Source organism: Numida meleagris, chromosome 2, assembly GCF_002078875.1.
Source record: "Numida meleagris isolate 19003 breed g44 Domestic line chromosome 2, NumMel1.0, whole genome shotgun sequence".
Taxonomy (NCBI): Eukaryota; Metazoa; Chordata; class Aves; order Galliformes; family Numididae; genus Numida; species Numida meleagris.
In genome coordinates, this window is record NC_034410.1 from 129,106,515 (window position 1) to 129,129,882 (window position 23,368).

Sequence of the window (23,368 nt, forward strand, 5' to 3'; positions counted from 1 at the left end):
GAGCACACACACACACATGTAGATATGTATTTTCTAGTAACTCTCCTTTCAAAACATTTCCTCAAAAAAGGAGGGAAAAACAGTTTTAATTTCACATAACTGACCAGGAGAGATAATGAAGTACTTTCAAAACTCTTTGTGTGTGGAAGCCCTAGAGGCAAACCCAAGAGCTTTCGTAGTTTTAGCAACCAATTACTGCCAAAAGAAAAAAAAAAGTTTCCCCAATTATGAAGTATACTAATGCAGACTGCACAGACTCAATTTCACAAAGTGTATTGGAAAGGCAGCATTCACATAATTAATGAGAAAATGCTGCATGTGTTCAGACCTTCTGTTAATTGATTAAATGAGTCTATGTCTAAATCTGATTATAATCACGCTGCGGTGGTACAATTGAGTGTGTGTATGAAGGAAAGGGACTCTCTCACTCTCAAGCATGTGCATGCATCCTCCTGCCTGCTTCCCCCAAGCCCTCAAACCGTAAGGAGAGGATAAGAATTAGCCCTATACAAAAGGTAGCAGACTTCCTTAATGAAAGCTGTACAGCTTGATCCCAATTACTTGAATGATTCATCTTTGTTTAGTGTCTCAGTTTCTGTTCAATCCATTGCTTGCACTGGTAAAATGTGGCATGGGTTCGGATTGATGCTTGCTGTGGTTAACAAGTGATGGTTAGTTTTCCTGCAGTGTCGTCATAAAACACTAAACCTGCCATGTGCTTGTCATTTTTTTTAAAGAAGGCCACAGTGTTCCCTAAGGGTTGTGAGAGAAGTTCATCCCATTGAACTGGTCAGCAAGATATCATTAGCTCGTTGTGTACATGAAATCCAGGGGTTAGAGCACCAAGCGTCACAAGCCAGTTTCTTTACCTCCTTGAGCTGATCAGAGGATCAGAGTATCAAGGAAGGATTAGCACTGACTTGGGATTTGTGTGATTGGTTAATTTATTGCGGCGATGGCAGGCCTTTCATCTATGGCAACATTTAATCAGCACGGCCATGGAGGCTATTACGGGTTAGCTCTTTTCTCAAGTCAGCCAGGGCTGCACCATCAGCCCTATCACAATTCCCCTGAAATTTCCAAATTATCTGGAACAGGCTTTAGCCTCACAGTAATAAAAATTAGAAGAGATTCCTGATAGCACTGGTGGAAAAGGCTTTCACTTGCACAGGGCAAATTATAAATAGTATGAACGTGCACTTAAAAAAAAAAAAATTCTCCACCTCTTAAGAGATGTGCAGGACTTATCACCCCTGCTCTGATCCAAATCCTCGTGGTTGAAAATTTATATTAGATTTTATCAGTGAGGCCTAAGTCTAGAAAAATCAATGAAGGTTATCTTTTATGTTGCAGGAACTTGTGGAAATATTGATTTTCATTTTATAGTGAATTTGGAGCATGAGTTGGTAATCACTGCTGAGCTGACTACAATGTTTGCCTACTGTATCTTTTACTGAGTTTTGCTCAAGTATTTAAGATAGTATATTCCTGTTGATTTTAGCATGTAGTTTGAAGTCAAATGTTTCTTAATGGAAGTTTGTGCATCTCTTGTTATATAATGTAATCCTTCAGTGTAGTAGTGATTAGCTAATGTCCGTTGAATGATTTCTGAATTTAGTAGTGTTCAGAGTGAGAAAGGAGATTTCAGGACTCCCCTCGTATCTCTTTCTTCTCCTTTCTTCCTGCCAGTCACTAAAACACTAAGTGAAATAGAAACTATAACAGAATGTAATGAAAAATAAGATGAAGGATGCTAAAAGATGAAATATCCATGTATAAAAGGAGTTAGGAATCTGAATAACTGCTAGTATAAATTATAGTTATTCAATCTATTAAGCATTAAATCTTTCAGAACTAATGAAAGCTAGAAAAACTTCTGTTGATAAAAGATACCAAGGACACAGTTTATTATAAATGAGTCTAGAGCCTTCATATTGGCTTCTAAAAGTACTTTAACTAAGTAAAACGGTGATTCAGGGAATGATTTTAGAGCTTTTCTTATGTAATGCCCTTACTCACTCTCTGTGGCTTTTATTTGTATAGAAAGTATCCACTTTCAATGCAATTTCTATTGGAGATCTATCCATGCAACTGATTTTAAAATGGATGAATTCTTCACAAAGTCATTTGAATATTCAAAAAAAATCTATTTCTGACAGATTTATGTTTGTTTTTTTTTTCTGTTGTTTAACTTTAGGTATCATGTACGTGACTGAGTTCTTTTAGAAATGATATTGGAAAAGGAATGCTTTATATCTCATTCACACAGAACCTAATGCTCGGAAAGTAAAATGAAGCTTTATGACTTTCGTAAGATAATGCCTAACTGACCTTGAGAGCTTTAAATAGATAAAAATCTCAGATAACTACTCACAGTTAAAACAATTATTGTTAAACAAGAAACAAAACAAAACAAAAAAAACCCAAGAAAACAAAAATATAGCTACAATTAAATACAGATTTTGGAGAAAACTCTGCTATTTCCTCCCTTTGCAGCCTCTCTGGCAAGACCTGCTGTTCTCCAAATAGAGAAAGCAAGTAGTGGTAACATGTACTTTTCCTGGGAGACTCATTCACCTTTCCAGTTTCTGAAATAAAGATTTAAAGTAAGATTTAAAGTTAGACCTCTATAGGGATGGATAAATGCATTTTTTTGAAGCACCAGTGCAAGGAGATACTGTTCCTTTAGGAGTTAAATAGTGAAGCTATTCGCAAAGCGTATGTCCTCAAAGGCACTTGAAGAACATGGTGCTGCAGGTGTCCCTGAACATAATCTGAAAATACACGGTCATTCTTAATTGCAGCAAGCTTAAAGGAAAAAATGTATGAATGTAGCTACTTGGATCTCCTCAAGTGCTGCTGATTGGAGCACGTGCAGCACGATGCTGAGGAATGCACAAGAATGTGCTTACAAGGATACTCAGATACAAAAAATTCCAGTTCCTAGAATCACCTGTATGTCACTGTGTATATATTCATGTTACTAGCATCCTTCACCAAGTTAATTATGTTTCTAGTGCATTCATTATTTTAGTACCATAACTTTTCTTGTTGTGTACTGAGGTTGGCACGTGCTTTCCTTGGTTCTGTTTTCCTCTGATCCTTGTCAGTTCATATATTAGACAGAAACATTGATGATTTGTAAATACGAGCAATGGAATGTGTGTCACTGATTTCACTGTTAGCAGGAATGTGTCCATTTTGTGAGTTTTCCTATGATGATTAAGCTAGTTGGTATTTCTTTAACTGGAAATCATCTTCAGGAGAAAAGAAATGTAACGGATTGAATTCTTTACTCTCTGGAAATGACAGTTTTATGCATACTGATGATATGTATAAAAAGAACTAAGAGAGGACTTACTTGCTGTAATGTTAACTTTTATAAACTGAAATGAAATTTCAGTTTATTTTGTTTTGTTTTCTTCCTACAGGTAAATGTTTAGGTAGTCCAAAGCCTGTAATTCTTGAGCTTTGCCCCAGAGAAACTCCTACTGACTTCTCTGGTATTTTTATCTGAAAGAATGCTGAAATAAATACTTCAAGATTCAACCTTAAAGTCTAAGGGAAAAAAAAAAAAAAAGCCAACATTGTATTTTTTTTTCTATCAATATGAAATGAAATTATTAACATCATAAAATCTTTAACTACAGAGAAAGTACAGAGAAAAGATGCCCCGCAAAGACTGACTTAAATTCTGTTTTCTGAGCCACAGGTGCCATTACTTTTGACGTCAGTGGAAATAGTGTCCGTGTATCTCAGTAAAATATGACCCGTTGCCTATTTGCTTGTCTGTTATGGAACTAAAGATGAGTGTGCGTAACTGAACAGATATGCCTGGGCAAATTTGATTCCCTCTGTTAATTGTTAGTCTTGAACCTGGCATTTGCATGGAATTACACTGAATGTTTCATTTTACACAGTTTATGCCAGTGATGTGTTTAGAGAAAACAATTAAAGTGTTCATTTAGCCAGAATTTGGAAACTTTGCAATATTATCTATTTTATTATCATTTTTTTGCCTGAAGAGCAAGGAGTGTTTGGGTCTTTTTCCTGAAAGCCAGCCATATGTTCCAATATCATTTATTCCTTAAAAAATACCAAAATTAGAAAGACTTATTTTTTCATTACTGAATACCAAATATTTCCAGAAGGTTTTTGTTGACTTGCCCATAGATTCCAGCAGTCCACCCTTTTATGATTGATTCCTGCTGCCATTAGTTATATACCAAGGACAGTCTAGAAAGCGATTATGCATAAAATAAAGTACCAGTACTATTAAAATTAAACCTTATTGAGCTGATTTTCAAGTGGTAACTTCCAGGTTTGGCCCTTAGCTATAACTTTGTTGTAACTTCTTGTTTGTTTGCTAGGATTTAGGAAATATTTTACAAGTAGATTAAGGTAGTGGAAACAGAGGGTTGCAGATGGATGATGAGATTCTTGTGTACCAGATCCCAGAAGCTTACTTAGCAATTTATAGTAACAGAGCAGAATCCCCACCATGGATGGCCTAGCCATTATGAACTGTGTGTGCAGTCTTGGTTCCTTTTGAATTGTTTTAGAAATTCTGTTCTATGCTGTAAGCCCCATGACTCTTTTGTGCCTGGCCAAGGAAAGCAAACACACAGAAGGTTGGACACCTCTGGTGAACATGCAGCAGGCTCCTCCCAAGAGGAAGACAACATTTGACCCCAGTTGGCTCCCCAAAAGACAAATGCTTGTAATTGACATGAATAAAAGTCAAATACATATAATCGTTTCAGAATAATTATATACAACTGTAGTATAGCGAAAAGAGAGAGCTAGGATCTGTATCATAGAATCATAGAATCATAGAATCACCAAGGTTGGAAAAGACCTCCAAGATCTTCCATTCCAACTGCCTACCTACCACTGATATTTCCTCACTAACCATAGAATCATAGAATCACCAAGGTTGGAAAAGGCCTGTCTACCATGTAGAAGAAGATGTTCTAGATAGTGTTCTGGACTGTTGGTAAATGAGTGAGTTAAGGCAAACACAGCAGTTCAAAGGTACTATGGAAATGGCCTGGGTAGTGGGGAATAGAAAGTCCACAAAAAATTGTCAGTGCAGTAACACTTTTTATTTAAATCTTATTTGGAGTAATGCAGTGGAAAACCAGGATTATTAAACATCCCTATAGTAACTGAGGAATTGCTTATGTATGTAGTATGCTGACTAGCCAGTACATATCTAGTTTAGTTTGGCCATATTCCTGGGAAATAAGCCAACACTGATAAATGAACTTGATGTTTGGAAAGCCTCTAAGATGAATCTAGTGATCATACTATTATTAAGTATGAAATCTAACTCCAGAAAATAAAGTGTATTTGAGTTATCAAAAAAAAAAGATTTTCGAAAAAGAAAAGACATAAAAGATAACGCACTAAGAATGCATTATATCAGATTATGTAGCAGAAAATGGGAACTATTTCAGAATTTGGAAAAAAAAATGGAGGAACTAATTCAAGTCCTCCTCCTTGTTAACTTTTTCCTACGTATATGTATTCCGCCACCATCCTTGCACGTGCTACATACCTCACTCGTCCTGATCCAAACATCTCAAATTAGCTGGAGTTACTACCTGAACTTTAAAAGATAATGGATCAGACCAGAGGTATTCTTTTGGCTGGTGCCACTATCCTGTCCTTCAGATTGTGTACATTGCAAATCAGTTCTCTGAGCTTTTTTTTTAAAACTTAGTTGTTTATTAAGAAGTAAAAAAAAAGAAAGCTAGATTATTAAATGAGTTTAATTTTCTATAAATAAGTGTAACACATCTTAGGATTTCTAACATCGTGCACTGACATGCACTCTTAAAACAGTTAATTTCTCAAAGCTTGAACAAGTTTTAGGCAAACTTAAAAATCTCATTTGGTGTTTCCTTTTAATAAAATTGAGTACTATAGTATTGATATTTCACTAATTTTAAGATACTCAATTTGGTAATTATTCCATTTCAGTTGTAAATGGCACCTCTAATCTAATGTACTGGAAATTTAATAAAGTTAATCGTTCTACATGGACACCATTTTTAAAAGATTTTAAGATAATTTGCAAACTTCTTCAGCCACTTCAAGCTATATGGGCTCAGTTACATGTAAATTCTGATTTTAGGAGGAAAAATATGTTATTTACTAATTTTTTAAAGTTACATTTGTTATTCAGTTCCCGAATAACACCCAAGCATAGATATTTTAACTTTATATAGGGTGAACTGACTGAAATGAATGCCATAAAATAACAGTGCAGTAACTGATATAGTGCTTATTTGTCTTAAATGACATGTCTGGGAATGACATAGAGTCTTAATTCTGCCTAGTTCTGAAGGGTTGCTCTTGTATAGTAGTAAAAGAATCAATACAATTGATGTCCATGGGCCAAACTTCCTTCAGTTTAAATACAAGAAAATCTCCTTGGCTTCAGTTGTTTTCAGCAATAAACTGTGGGAGACTGCAATTACAGAGAATTTCATTTTCTCATGGTAGTACCACATAGATGTTATGATGATAGTGCCTGAAGCTGTCAGCTAGTTAAAGGCACAAATTTGATTGTAACATCACCTGTACTCTCCTAGAAATTAGAAACTGTGTTTTCTTTGTCTGAATTTTCCTGCATTTAAGAGAGACTTGAAGTCAAATGCCTGCCCATGAATTTTCAATGTGCTATGGTCAGTAGATCGTTCTGTTAAAATCACTGGCAGTTCTGTACAGTACTTAAAAATTACAAGCTGTAAGAAAGTGTTTTAAAAGTAGCCTGTTTATATTGCACTATATAGAATAATTCCTCTGACAAATATGTGATATTTACAGTCAAATCATTTCATACTTAAAAGAAAAAAAAACACAGTAGTATGATTTAATAGAAAGCATCCCGTTCTTTTTGTCAAGGTTTTAATCAAAATCACAGGCCTCGTGAGGTAATCTAGGGATTTTCTCTTATGTTTTATTAGTTGTTTTTTGAACTGTAATCCCAGTAATGAGCTAGTAACAAATCTCAGCCATATGTGTGAAACTACCAACTATCACCATCCTTTCAGTCCCAAATAGGATAACCAGAGCATAACTACTGTGAAGCAATACAATTATGAATTTCTTGAGGGGGAAAAAGGAAAGATAAGTGCATGGAAGTCAGCTAACACTGATGCACGGGTGGCTACAGCATGCAAAGGGTTAACAAGATTTTCATTTTAGATAGTTGCCGTAGTAACAATCAGAGAGCTCAGGCTGTATCTTTTCTATTTGTGGAGAATGTTTAGATTTACAGAGTAGCTCAGCTTATTATATATCTGCCTTGATTGCTGGATAAGGCTCGTTGATTAAAAACAGAATAAGATGCGCTTTTATAATACCCGGGGAAGCTGCAGCCCCCGCCCCCGCTCTGTGTCCCTCTTTGTCCAGGATTCTCCCAGCTCCCCCAGCCTGGCTTCTCGCTCAGGTGGAGCTGTGAATCAAGTTTCCCTTCAACTTTCAGTGAGAAGGGGCTGGTGCTGCCTGCATGGCATGTGGCATAGGCCACAGGTCCTGGCAATAGCTGTCTGCTTCTAGCAGTCATTTTGGACATTCCTTCAAACCAAGCTCCATCCCATGCTGAATGTAAGTGTTGCCTGATGTCACAGCTTGTTTGCGTTCCACAGCTTAGCAGAGAGAAAGTTTGATGAAAGGTCAGAGCTGCAGCAGAGGAAGGAGGAAAGCAGGTTTCCTAGTGTTTGTCACCCAAATGCTCCCCTTGTAATCAGCAAGAGCTGCCAGAGTCTTATGGAGTCTGCAGGCTGGGAGAAGCTGGGGAGCTTCCTGCCTTACAGATTTTCAGTAGCCATCTGGACCTGGGCCCCTGCTCTGGGTGTCCCTGCTGGAGCAGGGGTTGGGCCAGGTGGGCCCAAAAGGCCCTGCCAGCCTCAGCCACCCTGTGACACTGTGATGTGATCACCTCCGTGAAACGTGCAAATGGTCTGAGCTAGTGAAAATCAGTCATGATGTTCATTATTCATTTACTTTTCTTAAAAATGGAGACCACTCATGAGGGACATAGCAGGGAACCATGCATGAGAGGTTGCTCCTACAGGCAGTTGCCAGGCAAGATGAAGCAGCACGCTGCAGGCAGCCTCAGACCTCACCTGAGGGCCCTATCTCCAGAGAGCAGGAAAAAACCCCACTGCTTTGTCTGCTAGGTTCAAGCCTGCCTTGAACAGCTGCTGCCAATTAGTGCCAAGTGATATGTGGTAGTTGTTTGAAACAGAGAGGGTGGCTGGAGTACTGTAGCATTTTAATGTCAATTTCTGTGACAAGAATAATAGAAATTCTGGTATAAAGTTTTATGAACTTCTGTAGTTTAATAGCTGGGACTCTGATTCTGCCAATTTCTAAAGCTTTTGCTGTTTTAGAGCTTGATTTTTCATGTCACTGGTGCTGTTTGTGTTGTTAGGCTGCTTTCTTGGCTGCATAGCACATGCACTGAAGAGCGGCTTTCTTTTCCTTTTATTGACTTCACTGGGATATTGAAGTACTAAAGAACATTTGGAAACTGGCTTTTTTTCTTTGGTCAGGTGTGTGAAAATTGATTTGGAAATTTTATTGGAAGCAGAAGGGTTCTGATTTGTTTTTCTTTGAAACAGTAAAGGAAAAAGTACCTTTTGGAACTAAAAATCATTATTTGTGACACTGGTCCAAGCCAACAGTGGAATAGAGCTCTAATTTAATTGCTTAGATTCAGTGCGCTGTGTGATGGTGGCCAACATGATTCTTATCATCTGCTCAGAGTTTTCATTTCATAGGAAAAATAAATAAATACCTGCCTCTTATGGGTTCAAATTTGTTATTCTTTTGAATGTGTGCTCCTTCAGGTATTTTCTCCACATCCATTTGAGGTCCTTTGCTTGGACTGAGGATCCTTCACAGGCTTTTCAGCTCCCGAGAGGTCCCATCAGAGAACATGGAGCTGAAGTGCTACTGGGGCTTAAGTGGCTTAAATAGTGGAATGCTGACTGGCATGAGTCTGGCACCAATATTCTGTGGTCATAGATGTACCCAGATATTCCATTCATCATTTGTGCTGTGTCTACACATGTAAATGAAATGGATCCATCAGTTCTCTTTCAGCAGGCTGCATCAGTCTCTCAATATCATCATTTTAACTTGAGATACCAGTCAGCATATATCCATCACTCCCAGAAACACATGTTGGTTCATAGTCAAATTTTTGGTGCAAATAATTTCAAAAAAAATACGTTTTTTTTCCTGATTGAAGGATCCTTTAAGTAAAGCTGCCAAGCTGTCAGCTTCTGTGTCTATTGTTACGTAGTCCAAAAGTGATAATTTTTTTGAGTTCCCTAAACTATGTTAAAATGAGATGGGAGTGGGTTTTATTCATTGTTATTTTCAAGTTATGAGCGTAACACAAGGTCCCTGTCTCCCTTTTAGCCAGTCTTTTATGTGTAAATGTTTCATAAGTATCTGAATTTTCCAAGAAAATGTATTTTCTTGGAACAGTTTTTATTTCTAGAAAGTCTTTTACCCTTACACCAAGCTCTATTGTCTTCAGAACCAAAAGCCTGAAAATAGCATTCCTACATTACTTCTTTGTTTCCAGATTTTAAGATCTATTATGCATAGTGTAGTGCATAATCATAATTATGCATTCATGATGATGTTTGTACTGGCTTAACTCAGGAATAGTGTGAGAAAGCTAATCTCGAAGCTACAGGCTGTTTTCCTGCACTTTAGATTCTGATCTGAGCTGTTTGTTGAGTCTTACTGGAACCAGACCCCTTATTCACCAGTCTTGCTTCTGGACTCTCCATCATTATCTTCCGTCCCAGTGAAGGACCTTCACCCATTCCTTTACAACTTCTTTTTTTTTGTCATGTAAACTTGCTTCGTTGCAGTTCTTCGTCATGCTGCATAAAATCAGTCCACTGAAGCAATTTAGATGAGAGCTGTGTTACATGATTATGTCATACAAGCTACAAAAATCAGGATCCTTTTCATCTGCCATTGGTGTTTTAGGGAACTTCATTTTCATTTTTATGTGAGAAAAGGAAAAAAAAGTCCTCAAGCCGTTAAGGCAGTGGGGAAAAAAAATTTCACGTTTATATAATGAAACATACTTTTCAGCTGAAAGACATAATTGCACACAAGCTAATTTATTACTATGCTCAATTCATATTCTTGGCCCAAAACTTCTGAAATTGTAAAAAAAAAAAAAAAAGGATGTAATTACCATTAATCCTTAATTCAGATCTGATTTTTCATCACATTGATGAAAAAGCACTCAATCCTGAGATAAATTTTCTCTGAGATTAATATTTTCCCCATATTAATCTGTTTTTCAATAATATTGTTATTTATTTTAAAAACTTTACAACAAACAGATGGAATGGGAAGGAGATTCAGAATGCTAAAATATTTTATAGTGATATCTTAATTTCTACTAATTTCCTTGTTAGGTCTGTATTCATGTTTCTTTTTTTTTTTCACTGTAGTATTTGGGAAGAAGTTTTCAATGGAATAAAAAATAAATACTTTTTTAACATGAAAATACTACGTATATTTTACAAAAATTTAACTGAGTAAATGAAATTTTATAAAATTCTATATTTAATGACTAGGAAATACAAATTATACTTGGAAGTGAATGGAGGATAATCCAAAGTTCCAATTATTTACAGACTTTTCCATCAATATGTTATACATGTGTAAGTTAATTCTTATTAACTGCAAACAAAAAAGCATGAGGAAACACTGAAAATTAATGGTGGAGCCTTATTCCAGTTTATTTTACTATAAGCAATCAAGGATCACGCATAACACAGCAGTGTACTAACCAGAAGCACACTCACAGAAGATGATTTAAACTTGTTGTTTTTTTTTATGGATACAAGATTTTAAAGTTATTCTTAAGAAGATTGTCCTTGATTTTACATTATCCTGGCTGGATGGTTCCGTTTCTTCCATTTACTGTGATACTCACTGGGTAAAAAATATCCTACTGTCTGCTTAATATTGTTGGAATTTTCTACATGAAGATGTAAGGAGGAATTCGGTTTTACCCCATAATTATATATTAAATCAGTGTTAAAATACAGTTGTAATCAAATCCTTTCATATCCCAAGGCCACACATTTGATGCAGTACATTGGAAGGTCAGAACACTTAGCTGAGTATACACCCCTTGAGACTCAACAGATGTACAGATATGTGGCCTAATCCCAAAAACGCATTCGTAAGTCTGGAAGATCAGAATTGAGCCTTAATTCTCTAAAGGACTGCCGCAATGTTGTGTGGTCCTTTCATCCAAATTAGAATGATTCATTATGTCTAGTCCATTAGCACCATCAGGGATAGGTGTGGACCATAAAATCTGCATTAGGATTTCTAAATATGTCAAGGATAATCTTAAAATGAGATAAACTCTGATGTTTTAACTGAACTAAAAATAATTAATCAAAGTCATACATGGTTGTTGAATTGTGCCTTAAACGTTTCTTAAATGATTATGCTGTCCTAACAAATCTAAAACCTAGTTTTCAAACTTGCACAGAGGACTGTCTATTGGACTTACGTTGGTACTTTAAAGTAACCTATTTAATGTTGATAAAGTTATATACAAAATTATCTAATTTTAGAAGTACATAAAGACCTTTTAAAAATTGGGAAGAAAAGCTCAGAATATTTATTCTGTTCCCTTATTCTCTTCCAAATTATTTAGGTAGGAATTTACATGTAATATTTTGAGTACATTCAGAGTGTGTACCACTGAAGTTCCAGTATTGTTTCACACATCATCAAGAGAATAACATTATAATACCTAATCCATTGACTAAAATATCTTTGTATTACATATGTGTTTTATAAAAGGCCTCAGGATTCGTTGAATAGAAATATAATTCTAATAGGATTTCAATTGATTATATATTAAAAATATTGTACAAGTATACACAAAGAATATTTTATTTTATAACTTTTTGGTTTTGGAAAAAGAAAAGTAAAATTAAAAAATATTATCTTTTACTGCTTCTAAAGCATGACCTTCACTTACCTTCTATGGTAAGAACATTCACTTTTCTAAAGTAAAATACACAACTTCTATTTGCAGTTACAGACAAAGAAATGATAATATATAATAAGCAGAATCAATAAACTACTAATCTATAACCGTGTGTAATGGATTGTTTATAGAAGGCTTTATGTATGTCCTTTTTATTTTTTTATTTTAATGGATTCTTCAGATAAAAAGAAATGAATACATACTAAATGAAGTTTGAACTTCTGGAAATGATGATTTAAATCATCTATTCCAAGGTAAAAAGAAAATAAAATTACAAAAGATAAAAACAGCCAAAATTACTACAGAACAGAAATTGTTCAGAGTCATACTGTAAATATACTTTAGGTATAGGCATCATTGTTGACTGTTTCAGTGTAAACTGGATGACAGAAACAGGCGGAATTAACCCATACGCAATATAAATACCTTCGTGTCTTCTACAAAAATCTTGGTAACTGTCCTTTTGATCATCTGAAATATGTGTTGTCATGTTAACTCCCTTGGTTCCACAGGTGGAAAGGGAGCAAGGGTCAAATGATTAACAAGGATTGATTGTTTATTGCAGAGTTTAATCTCTCAGTCCATCCAACGTAAGCCAAATGTTTGCAAAAGTGCAGCTGAACCTTACTGAGCGGAGTACTCATCGATTTAATACTAAAGATGTTCAGCAGAAGTAAAAGGAGGTATGCTTAAGCAAGTGCATTTGGAAAACATTTACTAGCAAATATCAAAATGATTTCATTACTAGAAACACAGACTTAATTCTCAGTGTAGGCAATGATTTACAATATAGGAGTTGACCCAGTAGGAAAAATGCACTGATAATTCAGGGTGAAAGTATGCAAGCAGCACTGCATTATGTCTTGTCATGAGATATATGTAGTGTGATTTCATCTGTACAGGTGCTTGTCATCTGTGAAATAGCATTAGCAAAAGTGTTTGACTTCAAAGTGAAATGGAGAGGTTCAACACCCATGGCAGTACCTGAGCACTAAGGCACAATCACAGGGGCATGCTACCCAAGGGTACCAACTCACCAGAATACAGACAATTAGCATTTCACTACATTTCAGAAGATCGTTGTTAATTATATTCATATCAGTCACAGCACCAACTAACCAACAAGTCACAGGAGTGATGGCAAAATGCACTCCTGTCCTTCCCATGGTCTTAGGGAAAAAGAAGAGTTAGCTAGACATAGCTAGATGGAAACATACAAAATGGAGGAAAGGGAAGGTAGGAGGTCAGAGAGGGAGAGGAGTAGCTGTGAAGCCAGAGGCCAGGGTGAACTGACTTTATAGGAGGGAAGGACAGGGCTGTAAAGCACATCAACATAGGGCAGTAAGGGAAGGAGAAGCTCACTAAGTTTTCAGAGGTTCAGTTTCTTGCTTTTGCTTTCCTGTTCCTAACAGCTGGTTGTCACATCCTCCAGGGCCACATGACAGGCAGATGGAAAGAATTGCCCAAACCTTCAGCTGGGACCAAGAATCCATGCTCTGTGCTCCAGAATATGAAATAAGAATAGTTCTGGGGAAGAGTTTGAAGACCGATTCCAAAAATATCCCAGATATTAAAAACACACAATAAAAATAATTATCTGTATATATATCTTGTTTTTTACAATAAATCTGGATTTTAAGGTAATTTGGCATTTTTTTTATTGCACAACTTACAAGTTAGAGTGACTGATTATAGCTGCATTACGATAAACTTTTTATGTGAATCTCCATTATCCTTCCATTAGTACTATTACATTTCTGAGATTAGGAAAGTGGAATATCCCTCTGCATTTGGCAGTATGTGCTAAGTAAAAGGGTTAGTGTTGTATGAATTGGTCATGAATGTCCTGATCCTGGACAACTCCACTTCTCTAAACACTGGAAAAGGGAACCGAAGGCTGAAAGTGTTCTCAGAAGGCTCCACTGAAGCTCTGGGCACACAGCATGATTGAGGACTACTACTGGGACTGAGTGAAAAAGCATCTTCCATGCTCAGTCCCAGAGATCAGTCTGTGCTTCCAGAATGCAAGTATGGCTTGAAATTACATTTCCAGCCCTGCAAAGCTTTGTAATTCTGAGTTATGCACCTTAGAACTTTATAAAGTGTCATTATTTAATGAATCCTCATCTTCAGATTATGTAGAACAAGCTAAAGTTTTTTTGTTGTTGTTTGTTTGTTTTTTATGACAGCCATTATTTTATACCAAAGTTACAGTGCGATTAGATTTATTTTTATTTTTTAGATGTAAAAGGATGCATTCTAGCTGGGTAGTATGAAATGATCTCAACATTTATTGTGTATTTGGCTTGTATTAAGGGCATTTGTCACCAGGCATATTTGATATTAATAACAAATTTGGAATCATGTTGAAGTCATGACAAATGTTGGAAAATATGAATAGACCTAGGGTGTATTTTTTCTGTTTGAATATTTTCATTGGTCTGCTTAAGGTTTGTGGTTGTATGGTGAAATGTATGTTCAGCTTTGTCACTTGACAAGTGATGATCTCTTGGGGTAAACAGCAGGGTTTCTCAGTTGCAGGGAATCCCAGCTGTCTTTCAGGATTCCATCTGTGTGTACATTTCTTTTTTTCCTGCTTTATTTTTAATGATTTTTTTCTTCTTTCTTTTTGAGATCAAACCATTTAAAGGCTTTGATTTGGCTGCAGACTTTTCAAATATTACCAACTATTCATCCTCTACTATCACCACAAAAAAAAATGATGAAGGCAGTACCACTTCAGATAAGTGAAATCTCAAAATATATATCCAAATGTAAAATGTCATGCATAGACCAGAAGTGATGCAAGTTGTTTCACAGTTTACTGGTCCTCACATACAGCACTGCTGTGTAACCACCGGTGCTTCACAATGAGAGTCCAGAATTCCATAATCTTGGATGGAAGAAGGCATGAGGACTTTGTTCCCCCTACCTTATCCAAGATACTGAGGAGTCACATGGACCTCTTCCTTCTCCATCACTAATTTCATAGAATCATAAAATCATAGAATTGCTCAGGTTGGAAAAGACCTTCAAGATCATCAAGTCCAACCACAACCTAACCATACTACCCTGACTCTGACAACCCACTGCTAAACCGTGTCCCTGAGCACCACATCCAAACGGTTTTTAAACACATTCAGGGATGGTGACTCAACCACCTCCCTGGGGAGCCTATTCCAATGCTTAACAACCCTTTCTGTAAAGAAGTTTTTCCTGATATCCAACCTAAACCTCCCCTGGCGCAACTTGAGGCCATTTCATGGCCCATCATAGGCAACAGTTTGTTCATGTTTGTTCTGTCTTTCCAGGTAACATGGCAGAACTCCAGGTGAACAGGCTCCACGTACTCTTTTCATCTAGCCCTAACCACAGGCTAATGCTTGAACACTCCTCTACAACAGTGGATCCCTTAAAGTTGTGAAGTAGTAACTAAAACAGTTCTCCCACATCTGTCAGCAGATTCAGATGAAATTAACTGCATTTATTACATTTTTATGTGATTTTCAAAATGGAAAATACAACCACAAGGACTAAGGATTGCAAAATTTACCTTGCGTTTAGTTTCAGGATCTCACTGATAGACATAGCAGGGCAGGAGGGCGTTGTAAAAACTGAAATTCTGGTGTAATTGAACAGTTCCAGAGTGGGTGGAAACTGCAATGTCTTTGTTTTAATTGGTGAAGATTGTCATTGGCATGGAACCATGAAACGGAAATCCTCCCCACACCTTAAATCTTGTGGAGTGGAGAGGAGATGCCTCTTTGTGTCTAGCACAGAAAGCCATGGCACTGTGGAGTGCTGCCATGTGCCTTTGACTGGCAGCCCTTGAAATAAATATTCTCCCTAGAATCCTTGTTGGGAAAAGATAAGATTTTTCTGGCTGCAGAAGTGAAAACTGAAAGATGGTCCAGATGACTGCACACAAATTCACAAAAAGGAGAGCTATGTCTGTCTGTCCACTGGGCTTGTATTAGGCTTTGATTATTTTAAATCAGTTTTGATGAAGAAATAAACTACAGCAGTCAATGTAAGTTTGAGGTGATATAGGGAAGTTGCCACCCTTCTTATTACTCAGAAATGTCTTGGAACAAATTTTAATTAATTAGGAATAGTTGGAGACCTTTGCAAATCTCTGCTATTATTCAGTCCCAGATGACCTTAGGGGACCTTCCCAACTGAGCTGAGTTGATGAGCTAATAAGTTTTGCTGGACTGAGCATGGTGACCACCGAAGGTGAACTTAACCTCCTGAGAGAGGACATTTTGCATATTCACCATGTCAGAAGATACGTCAACCCTGTGACGATCAAACTGAATTTAAATTGAATTTCAGAGTAGAAACCTCTGTATTTTAACTGGTGTTTTCCTATGCGAGATTCATATCTGAAGGCACCTGAGGCATATTTGCAGCTCTCCTCCCAGTACAATCAGTTTTTAATTGGGTATCAAAAGTAGCACTGCACTGTGGGGCATTAGAATTTCCTACAAGGGCATGAAGACATTTTGGTAATCTTTTGTATCATTTATGGGAATGTGGACTCTGGAAGATTTTCAAAGAAAATCTGTGGGAATCAGAAGACAATCAGTAGTAAAGCCCTTTAGTATCTTAAGTAGCCAGCAGCTTGCCTCTGTTTTGGTGAGAATACTTCAGGGAGATAGTTTTGACATTTTACAAAGAAAAAAAGGTGAAGAGAGAAATGTAGTGATTTTTCAATAAACAGTCCATCTCCTTAAATAACATTGAACACTTTTTGGAAAGCCATGCCTGGGAAAGGGTAGCTGCGTCACAGGGACGTGACGTCATCAGCTTAGTACCGATTTCTTGCTGTGGCACACCTTCTTCGGAAACAGCTAGCAGTGATCAGGCATTTGACATGAGAATTTCAGTGATACCAAACAACTTGCCCATACCATATTTCCCTTCAACATGGGAGTTTCGTCAAGTTTCTGCCAGGCCACACACATCATATGTTAGAAACCTATGCAGGGAAGAGCCCATCTAACATTACCTTGTCAGCACTGATTCCTTCGAGCAAGAGTGCAAAACTATTTTCTACCCTCTGAGATGGCTATTTTTATCTCCATTAACCTCTTGACAGAATATAAACATTTATTGAGAGTTGACTCCCTTGTTTGTTCAGTTGCTTCAAAGGTTAGTGAAAAGTGGATGTCTGCCTGACCTCTTTTATCCTCATTAGCTAATTCTAATTGTTCCCCAAGAGATCACAGTTTCAGCCTTTTTTGTCCTTGTCAAAGTTCTCCGGTTACGGCATGTATGAAGACATTAGCAGAAATTACGTTTTCAGGTAAAAATAATTCAAGTGTTGAGTACACATTTTCCTAGTGCAGAGCAGTAAACAACACTGCAGATTTTTAATGTACCCTTGTTTCCAAAATTTTAGGTTACTGTTGTATGGCCCCATCTTATGGACACCTGTGTTACGAAGTCCCTATTAATTGTATTTGGGCAGCAGGCAGGATGTTTTAGTAAGCTTTAGAGCAATTATTAAAAGGTTTTTGTTTTGTTTTGTTTTGTTTTTTGAGGGAGAAATGTAATTTTTTTTTAGTTTTTTTTTTAAGCAGATATAATATAATTGCTACTGTTAAGAAAGTTTTTCTGTCAAAAGTTTCCCTTCTTTAGATGGAGATACTCCTAATAACACTGCAAATAATACAGCATAAATTAGCTAAATCTCTCCACCCAAACCTTCAAGTCCCTCACCTCATGCTGGGAATGACCAACTAAATGTTCCTGCAAATTTTATGAATTTTATGAATCGCAGGGTGATTTTGACTGTACACTTTGAGAATATTAACATACTTTAATTCTAGTGGGATGACCCAAAGATGGAGACCTTTCATGAAGAATCATAGAATCATAGAACCATAGAACAGCTTGAGTTGGAAAGGTCCACTATGATCATCCAATTCCAATCCCCTGCCATGGTCAGGGTTTCCAACCACTAGACCAAGCTGCCCAGGGCCCCATCCAACTTGTCCTTGAAAATCTTCAGGGATGGGACATCCACCACCTCTCCGGACAGCCTGTGCCAGAGCCTCACCACCCTCTGAGTAAATATTTCCTCCTAACATCTAATCTAAATCTCCCCTCTTCTAGTTTGAAACTGTTCCTCCCTGTCCTATAACTGTAACTAAAACAAGGTTCAAGGAGGAAACAGTAATAAGTTGAAGGCACTGTTTTTTCTGCAGCAGCCTGGTCAGGTGAGGAACCTGATTGTGACTGGGTGAGTCATAGCAGTGGGACCATGATGTATGATCCACAGCAGTGATGCTGGCATCGGTGTGGACCCAGAATACGAATGTGAGATGGCTCACCAGCTAACTGCCTGCACATGCCCTTTCCTTCACATCTGATGCCTGGATCTCTCCCACATGCACTCCATCTGTGTAGGGTTCCCAATAACAAATAACCTCTTTGCCACCATTTCTCCCTTTCGCTTTGTCATTTCTGCTCCTCATGTCATGGTTGTTCTCCTCATTCTCAGACTGGGCTTATGGTTTCAATTACAGCATGGCTTTCTGGTGGAGCAGTTTTGCCCTGCCAACAGTTTCTTCCGTGTTGATCCAAGAAAGCCCCTTTTTGCATGCCTTGGTGGATCTCCGTTGTGGTTGTACATCTGGGGCAGACGACATGGCAGGTCTCATTCAGGTATCTGAAACAGACAGGTCCCAGGGTTCTCAGGTTGCAGGCAGTGCCTTAAATCCACAGACACTTAGTGGAGATTAAAAGGCACTGGTGTAATGCGCTCAAAGCACGATATCCTGCTTTACAAGCGGGTTGCCGCATTCTGCACCAGCTTCAGCTTTCAAATGGATTTAAAATGTAGCCTCAGGTATAGCGCATTGCAGTAGTCTAATCTTGAGGTGATAAAGGCATGACTGATTTAACCATAGCTTCTTGTTATCTTAGACTGGGGTCTTTTCATTTTAACCATTTTAGGGAAATGGCCTTTCCTGAATCAGCAAACTTGCTTCAATTCTTACTAGGTAATAAGCCACAACAAGAGCAAACCTTTGTCAGTGGTGAACACCTTCTGTGAACGTGTGAACCTCACAGGATGCCAAACCCCAAGAACCTCGGCAGTGGTCCTGACTCATCTTACAGCTCACACAATGCGCTTCTGAGTGACTTCAAAGGGAAGCCATTGGCAGTAGCCCTTAGTAGAGCTGCCAAGCTTTACAAGCAGCCAGGGCCTTGTGAAGTTTTGCTTTCATATTAGAAGTTTATTTGCATACCTGTGCAGTGCAGGAGCAGTGCTGTGGGAGAGCGGGAAATGTGTTTGAGGTGTCCTTAGGCTCTGGTGGACTGGTAGAGCTGCGAGGTGAAATGCCCTGTCCCTCCTGAGGCCTGCCTCTGGTGCCCAGTTACCATTCACCGCTGAACTGGTGACAAGCTTTACCAGCAAGCTGACCTGGAAACTAATTTAGTGATCTCCTTGTAGTTCTTTAAGGTCAAAGAAACCTCTCCATAAACAGGGTTCAGCAAAGTGTATTCACATCCTAAATGCTGGTGCTCACTCTGTTTGCTCCTGCTGCTGCACATCAGAGTGGATGAGGCACCAGCCTGGGCTCGTCTCATTGCCTGGAAGAAACCAGGGCACTGGCCTGGGACTAAGCCTACCCACTTACTAAAGGAGAAATTAATCTCCATGAGAAAGTCAAGCAGTATCTCTGTATCTTATTTCTTCCTCAGCAGTATGTGGTTAAGTATAATCCTTTCCCAGGACATATTATTCGTCCTGTCTATGTAGATAATAAACTATTGCCCAGCACAAGAAGATCCTGATGTTATTTGAGGCTTTTTGATACCACCTTAATGCAAATATTAATACCCTTACAAATGGGAGAGAAACAATGAAATGTCAGATGTCTGGGAAGAAGAAAACCAGAAATAGGAATTGGGTCTTGTGAAAATTAAATAGATGATCTCTTCTGCTCTTGAAGACTAATTTTTTTAATTTTCATTTTCATTTTCTTTCTTTTTTCTTTTTCTTCTTCTTTTTTTTTTTTTTTTAACTTGGCCTCCAGCTTGAAAAATAGACTTGTTTGGATGCGTGAATCATTGATGGTATACTTGGAAAAGTCTACTACCTGGGTAATATTGCACTATCAGCTGATTGCACTTGGGATTGCCAGAAACTGAGAGCACATATAAGCACAAAAGGCATGTTAAAGGTTTTACTGAAATGGCAGGTGAAGAAATTCAGCATGTGGTGGGAACATGCCCCAGCCCTCCTCTTCCTTATTGCTGTGCATTCAAGGTTGCTAGCAGTTGTGCTAAAGCTTATATTTAATAAAGGTATAATTCTCAACTCTGTGAAGAATAGAGAGTCTTCCACTTCCATAGCAGCCTTATGCTGCCATTGTGTAAATGACACTAAAATCCAGACTTTCCTATATTAGGATGCCAAGAAAAAATTTTGATTGCCTTTCATTTCATATCGTGCATTTCTTTATCAGTTCATGCCTCACTCATATCGTTATTTTCTGTGCAATCCAGATGTAAATAATTTGCACTGATTTAACAGTTGATAATATCAGACTTCTTGATCATTTATATCGGATGACAATTTTTTTTTTTAATGTGTTGTTATGCAACAGAACACAGGTTTAAATTCAGATTTGCAACACATGCTGCAGGGATAACTTATAATACTTCACATATGCAAACCCACTCTCTGCAGTTTTGTGTATGAAGGGCGATATTAGGAATTGAGACATTGCATGTCTCTGTTTTCAGTACTTTTAAACTACCTAGGTGTGCTGTTGCTAGTTTTTGCATTCCTTTCCACTCATCTCATTCTTCACTTTATGTCTGTTTCTTCCAAAACTTCTGGATGTTGAATAACGTTTGCAGTGTATATGGAAGAAGTATGAAAAATTTGTATGAAAAATGCAAAATTTAAAATGCAAATTAAGCAAGAAATACAATATTTCATAAAACAGTATTAGAAAACAAACATCACAGTAACCCTGAAAATAGTAAGAACATTCAATGTCTGTCTTATTCCATTTTCTTTTAAAAAATATTGATATAATATTGATATAAAGTTTATTGTAAGTTTATGAAGTTAATCTTATATAAGATTATGAATTTAATCCTAATATAACTGAAATGTTTTAAATTGTCTAATTTTGATGGAATGTGGCATATTATATGGTAACTCTTATTGCTACATTTCTAGGCCAGTCCTAGACAATAATTGTGGCCACTGCATCACGAATGCCCATGTGAATGATTTTTTGTATCTTAAGATTTTTGAACTCATTTAATCATAAAGAACATTGCCAACAGAACCTAGCTGGAGCCAGCTGAAGCATTACTGATGGAATATGAAATAATCAAAATCTCTTAAAGAAGGATTGCGTCCCAGAGAAAAAAATAGAAAATAAAAGTAAAATTGAAAGTTATGTGGTGATTGTATATACTGTATTTTGTAGTTTCAAATTCAGTAGGAACTGTGAATTCCTGAAGTCTGTGGCATTTCAACATTTTTCAATTTTTTGCCATTTTAAAGGAGTTAAGTATAAATTAGTTTGAAGTCTTCATCTTAGATGCCAAATTCTCTAAATATCGAATCTCAAATACATATATGCAGGAGATGGTTTTGTTAAATGTGCATCTTCTTGCCTGCTAGCCTTTCAGATGCAAAGGGTGTCATACTTCATTTCTGTGCCTTTGAAATCATTAATACAACTTCTTTTATAGTCTTTATGGAGACAAAATGTACTGAATCATTAGCATTATTATTTCAGACATAGCAAAATCACACATCAACACTTTGCAAAAGGGGAAAAGTTTCATTACCCACTCAACAATTTCCTATGATAATACAAATGTTACCCTGGGCAGATCTTTGAAATGGATACCGATTCTTTAAATTCTTTCCTGTCTGTTTCAGGAAATAGTGAGATCCTGCTGATAACAAAGTACAATGTGTCTGAAGTTCACTTCTAAACAGTTAGCTCTTTGCTGTGAAAGTCATCTACATTCCCTTTATAATTCACTGCCACCAGAGATCTGCGTAATCTCGGAGATCTGATCCAATATCATTCAGAAAAAATCCTTGATAATAGTTTCACTATTCAATCAATGAAAAATCCAAAGCTTGCTGCTCGTGTCTTAAAAAAATCCTGAAGCAGGGGAATAAGACATTGGCTTATGGGTTTGGAGATTTTGTTGTTGGCAAATAAAATGATTATTACTATTATTATTCAAGTTATTAATCAAGGCAAGCAAATGGCATCTATTTGTTATCATCCTTCCTACAGAAGACAAAGGCTTCGGTCCCTATGGTACTGACTGCTGGCCCCAAGTGGTTGCTGGATGTGACTTGGCAAGGAGTAGAAGACAACAAAAACAACTGCATTGTGTACAGCAAAGGTAAACACAAGCTGATTTTTTGCTCTACTTTCTTGTGCTGGGTTTTGACAACAAATATACCTATTGCATAACAGGACAATGGATTGTTCGTCTTCCCTTAAACTGGAATGGTTTTCATTCTGTTTTTGCTACCACATTCTTGTTATGCTTTTTCTTCCTTTTAGTGATATAAAAGCCCCTCGCGGTGTATGTAGCGTACTAAATGCTTTATAAACACAGAGGGATGTCAGCTGACATGAAATACTATGTGTTTCTGAGAGTCGGTGCCTCTTGGCAAACATCAGTAAAGTCTATACAGCTGAAATAGGTGAATTCTTTCTAACATTTTATAGGACATACCAGAAAGCATTTCTCCATGTTACATTACATTACAGACTCCTAACTGAAATCTTCTTTTAGAAGAAGAATTTGAACTTGATTGGACTGTGATAAGACTTCATGTCAGCATGGAAACAGAAGATAACTGGGACTGGATTACAGGGCTGTAACCTCTGACATTCCAGTCTCTGCATGATGATGCTTCACTGCAATGCATTAGCTAATGGGAATGCATATCATTTCTATTTTATGTGAGTTTTCAGATTTGCTCAAGTTGAGTTCTTATGAGGCCCCCCAGACATGCTTTGTGTAACCTACCACATATCATAGCTACTTTGATTCAAGAGGCTTTTGTGTTTATCCAGAGAGCCTTGAGTTCTTGCGTTTGTCATGCAATGGAATATACACCAGGCTGTTTGGTCAGTCACAGTGAAAGCTTTGTAAAATTTGGTTATGGTATAATTGCAGTGTATTAAAAATAGTGCTTGAATACACAGAATAATTTATTTAGTGTAGTTGTTTTTGGAATTCCTGTTGAAGATCAAGTTGCAAAACTAAGACTTTCCTTCCTTGTAT

General features: G+C 37.2%; 1 protein-coding gene and 1 long non-coding RNA gene across 3 annotated transcripts in view; both read left to right on the plus strand.

Annotated features, from left to right (window-relative positions):
* The window catches only part of ZFPM2 (zinc finger protein, FOG family member 2), a 309,416-nt gene that overhangs the window by 179,361 nt on the left and 106,687 nt on the right, over window positions 1-23,368 (plus strand). The window contains exons 1-2 of one of the 2 annotated variants that reach the window (XM_021388158.1): window positions 18,107-18,141; window positions 22,363-22,474. In XM_021388158.1, coding sequence (XP_021243833.1) covers window positions 22,384-22,474 — 91 coding nt within the window. In that variant the 5' untranslated portion in view covers window positions 18,107-18,141; window positions 22,363-22,383. Of the gene's footprint in view, window positions 1-18,106; window positions 18,142-22,362; window positions 22,475-23,368 lie in introns of those variants that run through there. The other variant, XM_021388157.1, reaches the window with a different exon arrangement.
* On the plus strand, window positions 7,444-13,639 carry LOC110394356. The gene is made up of 3 exons (XR_002435572.1): window positions 7,444-7,617; window positions 12,633-12,750; window positions 13,480-13,639. It is a non-coding gene; the product is annotated as an uncharacterized LOC110394356 (long non-coding RNA).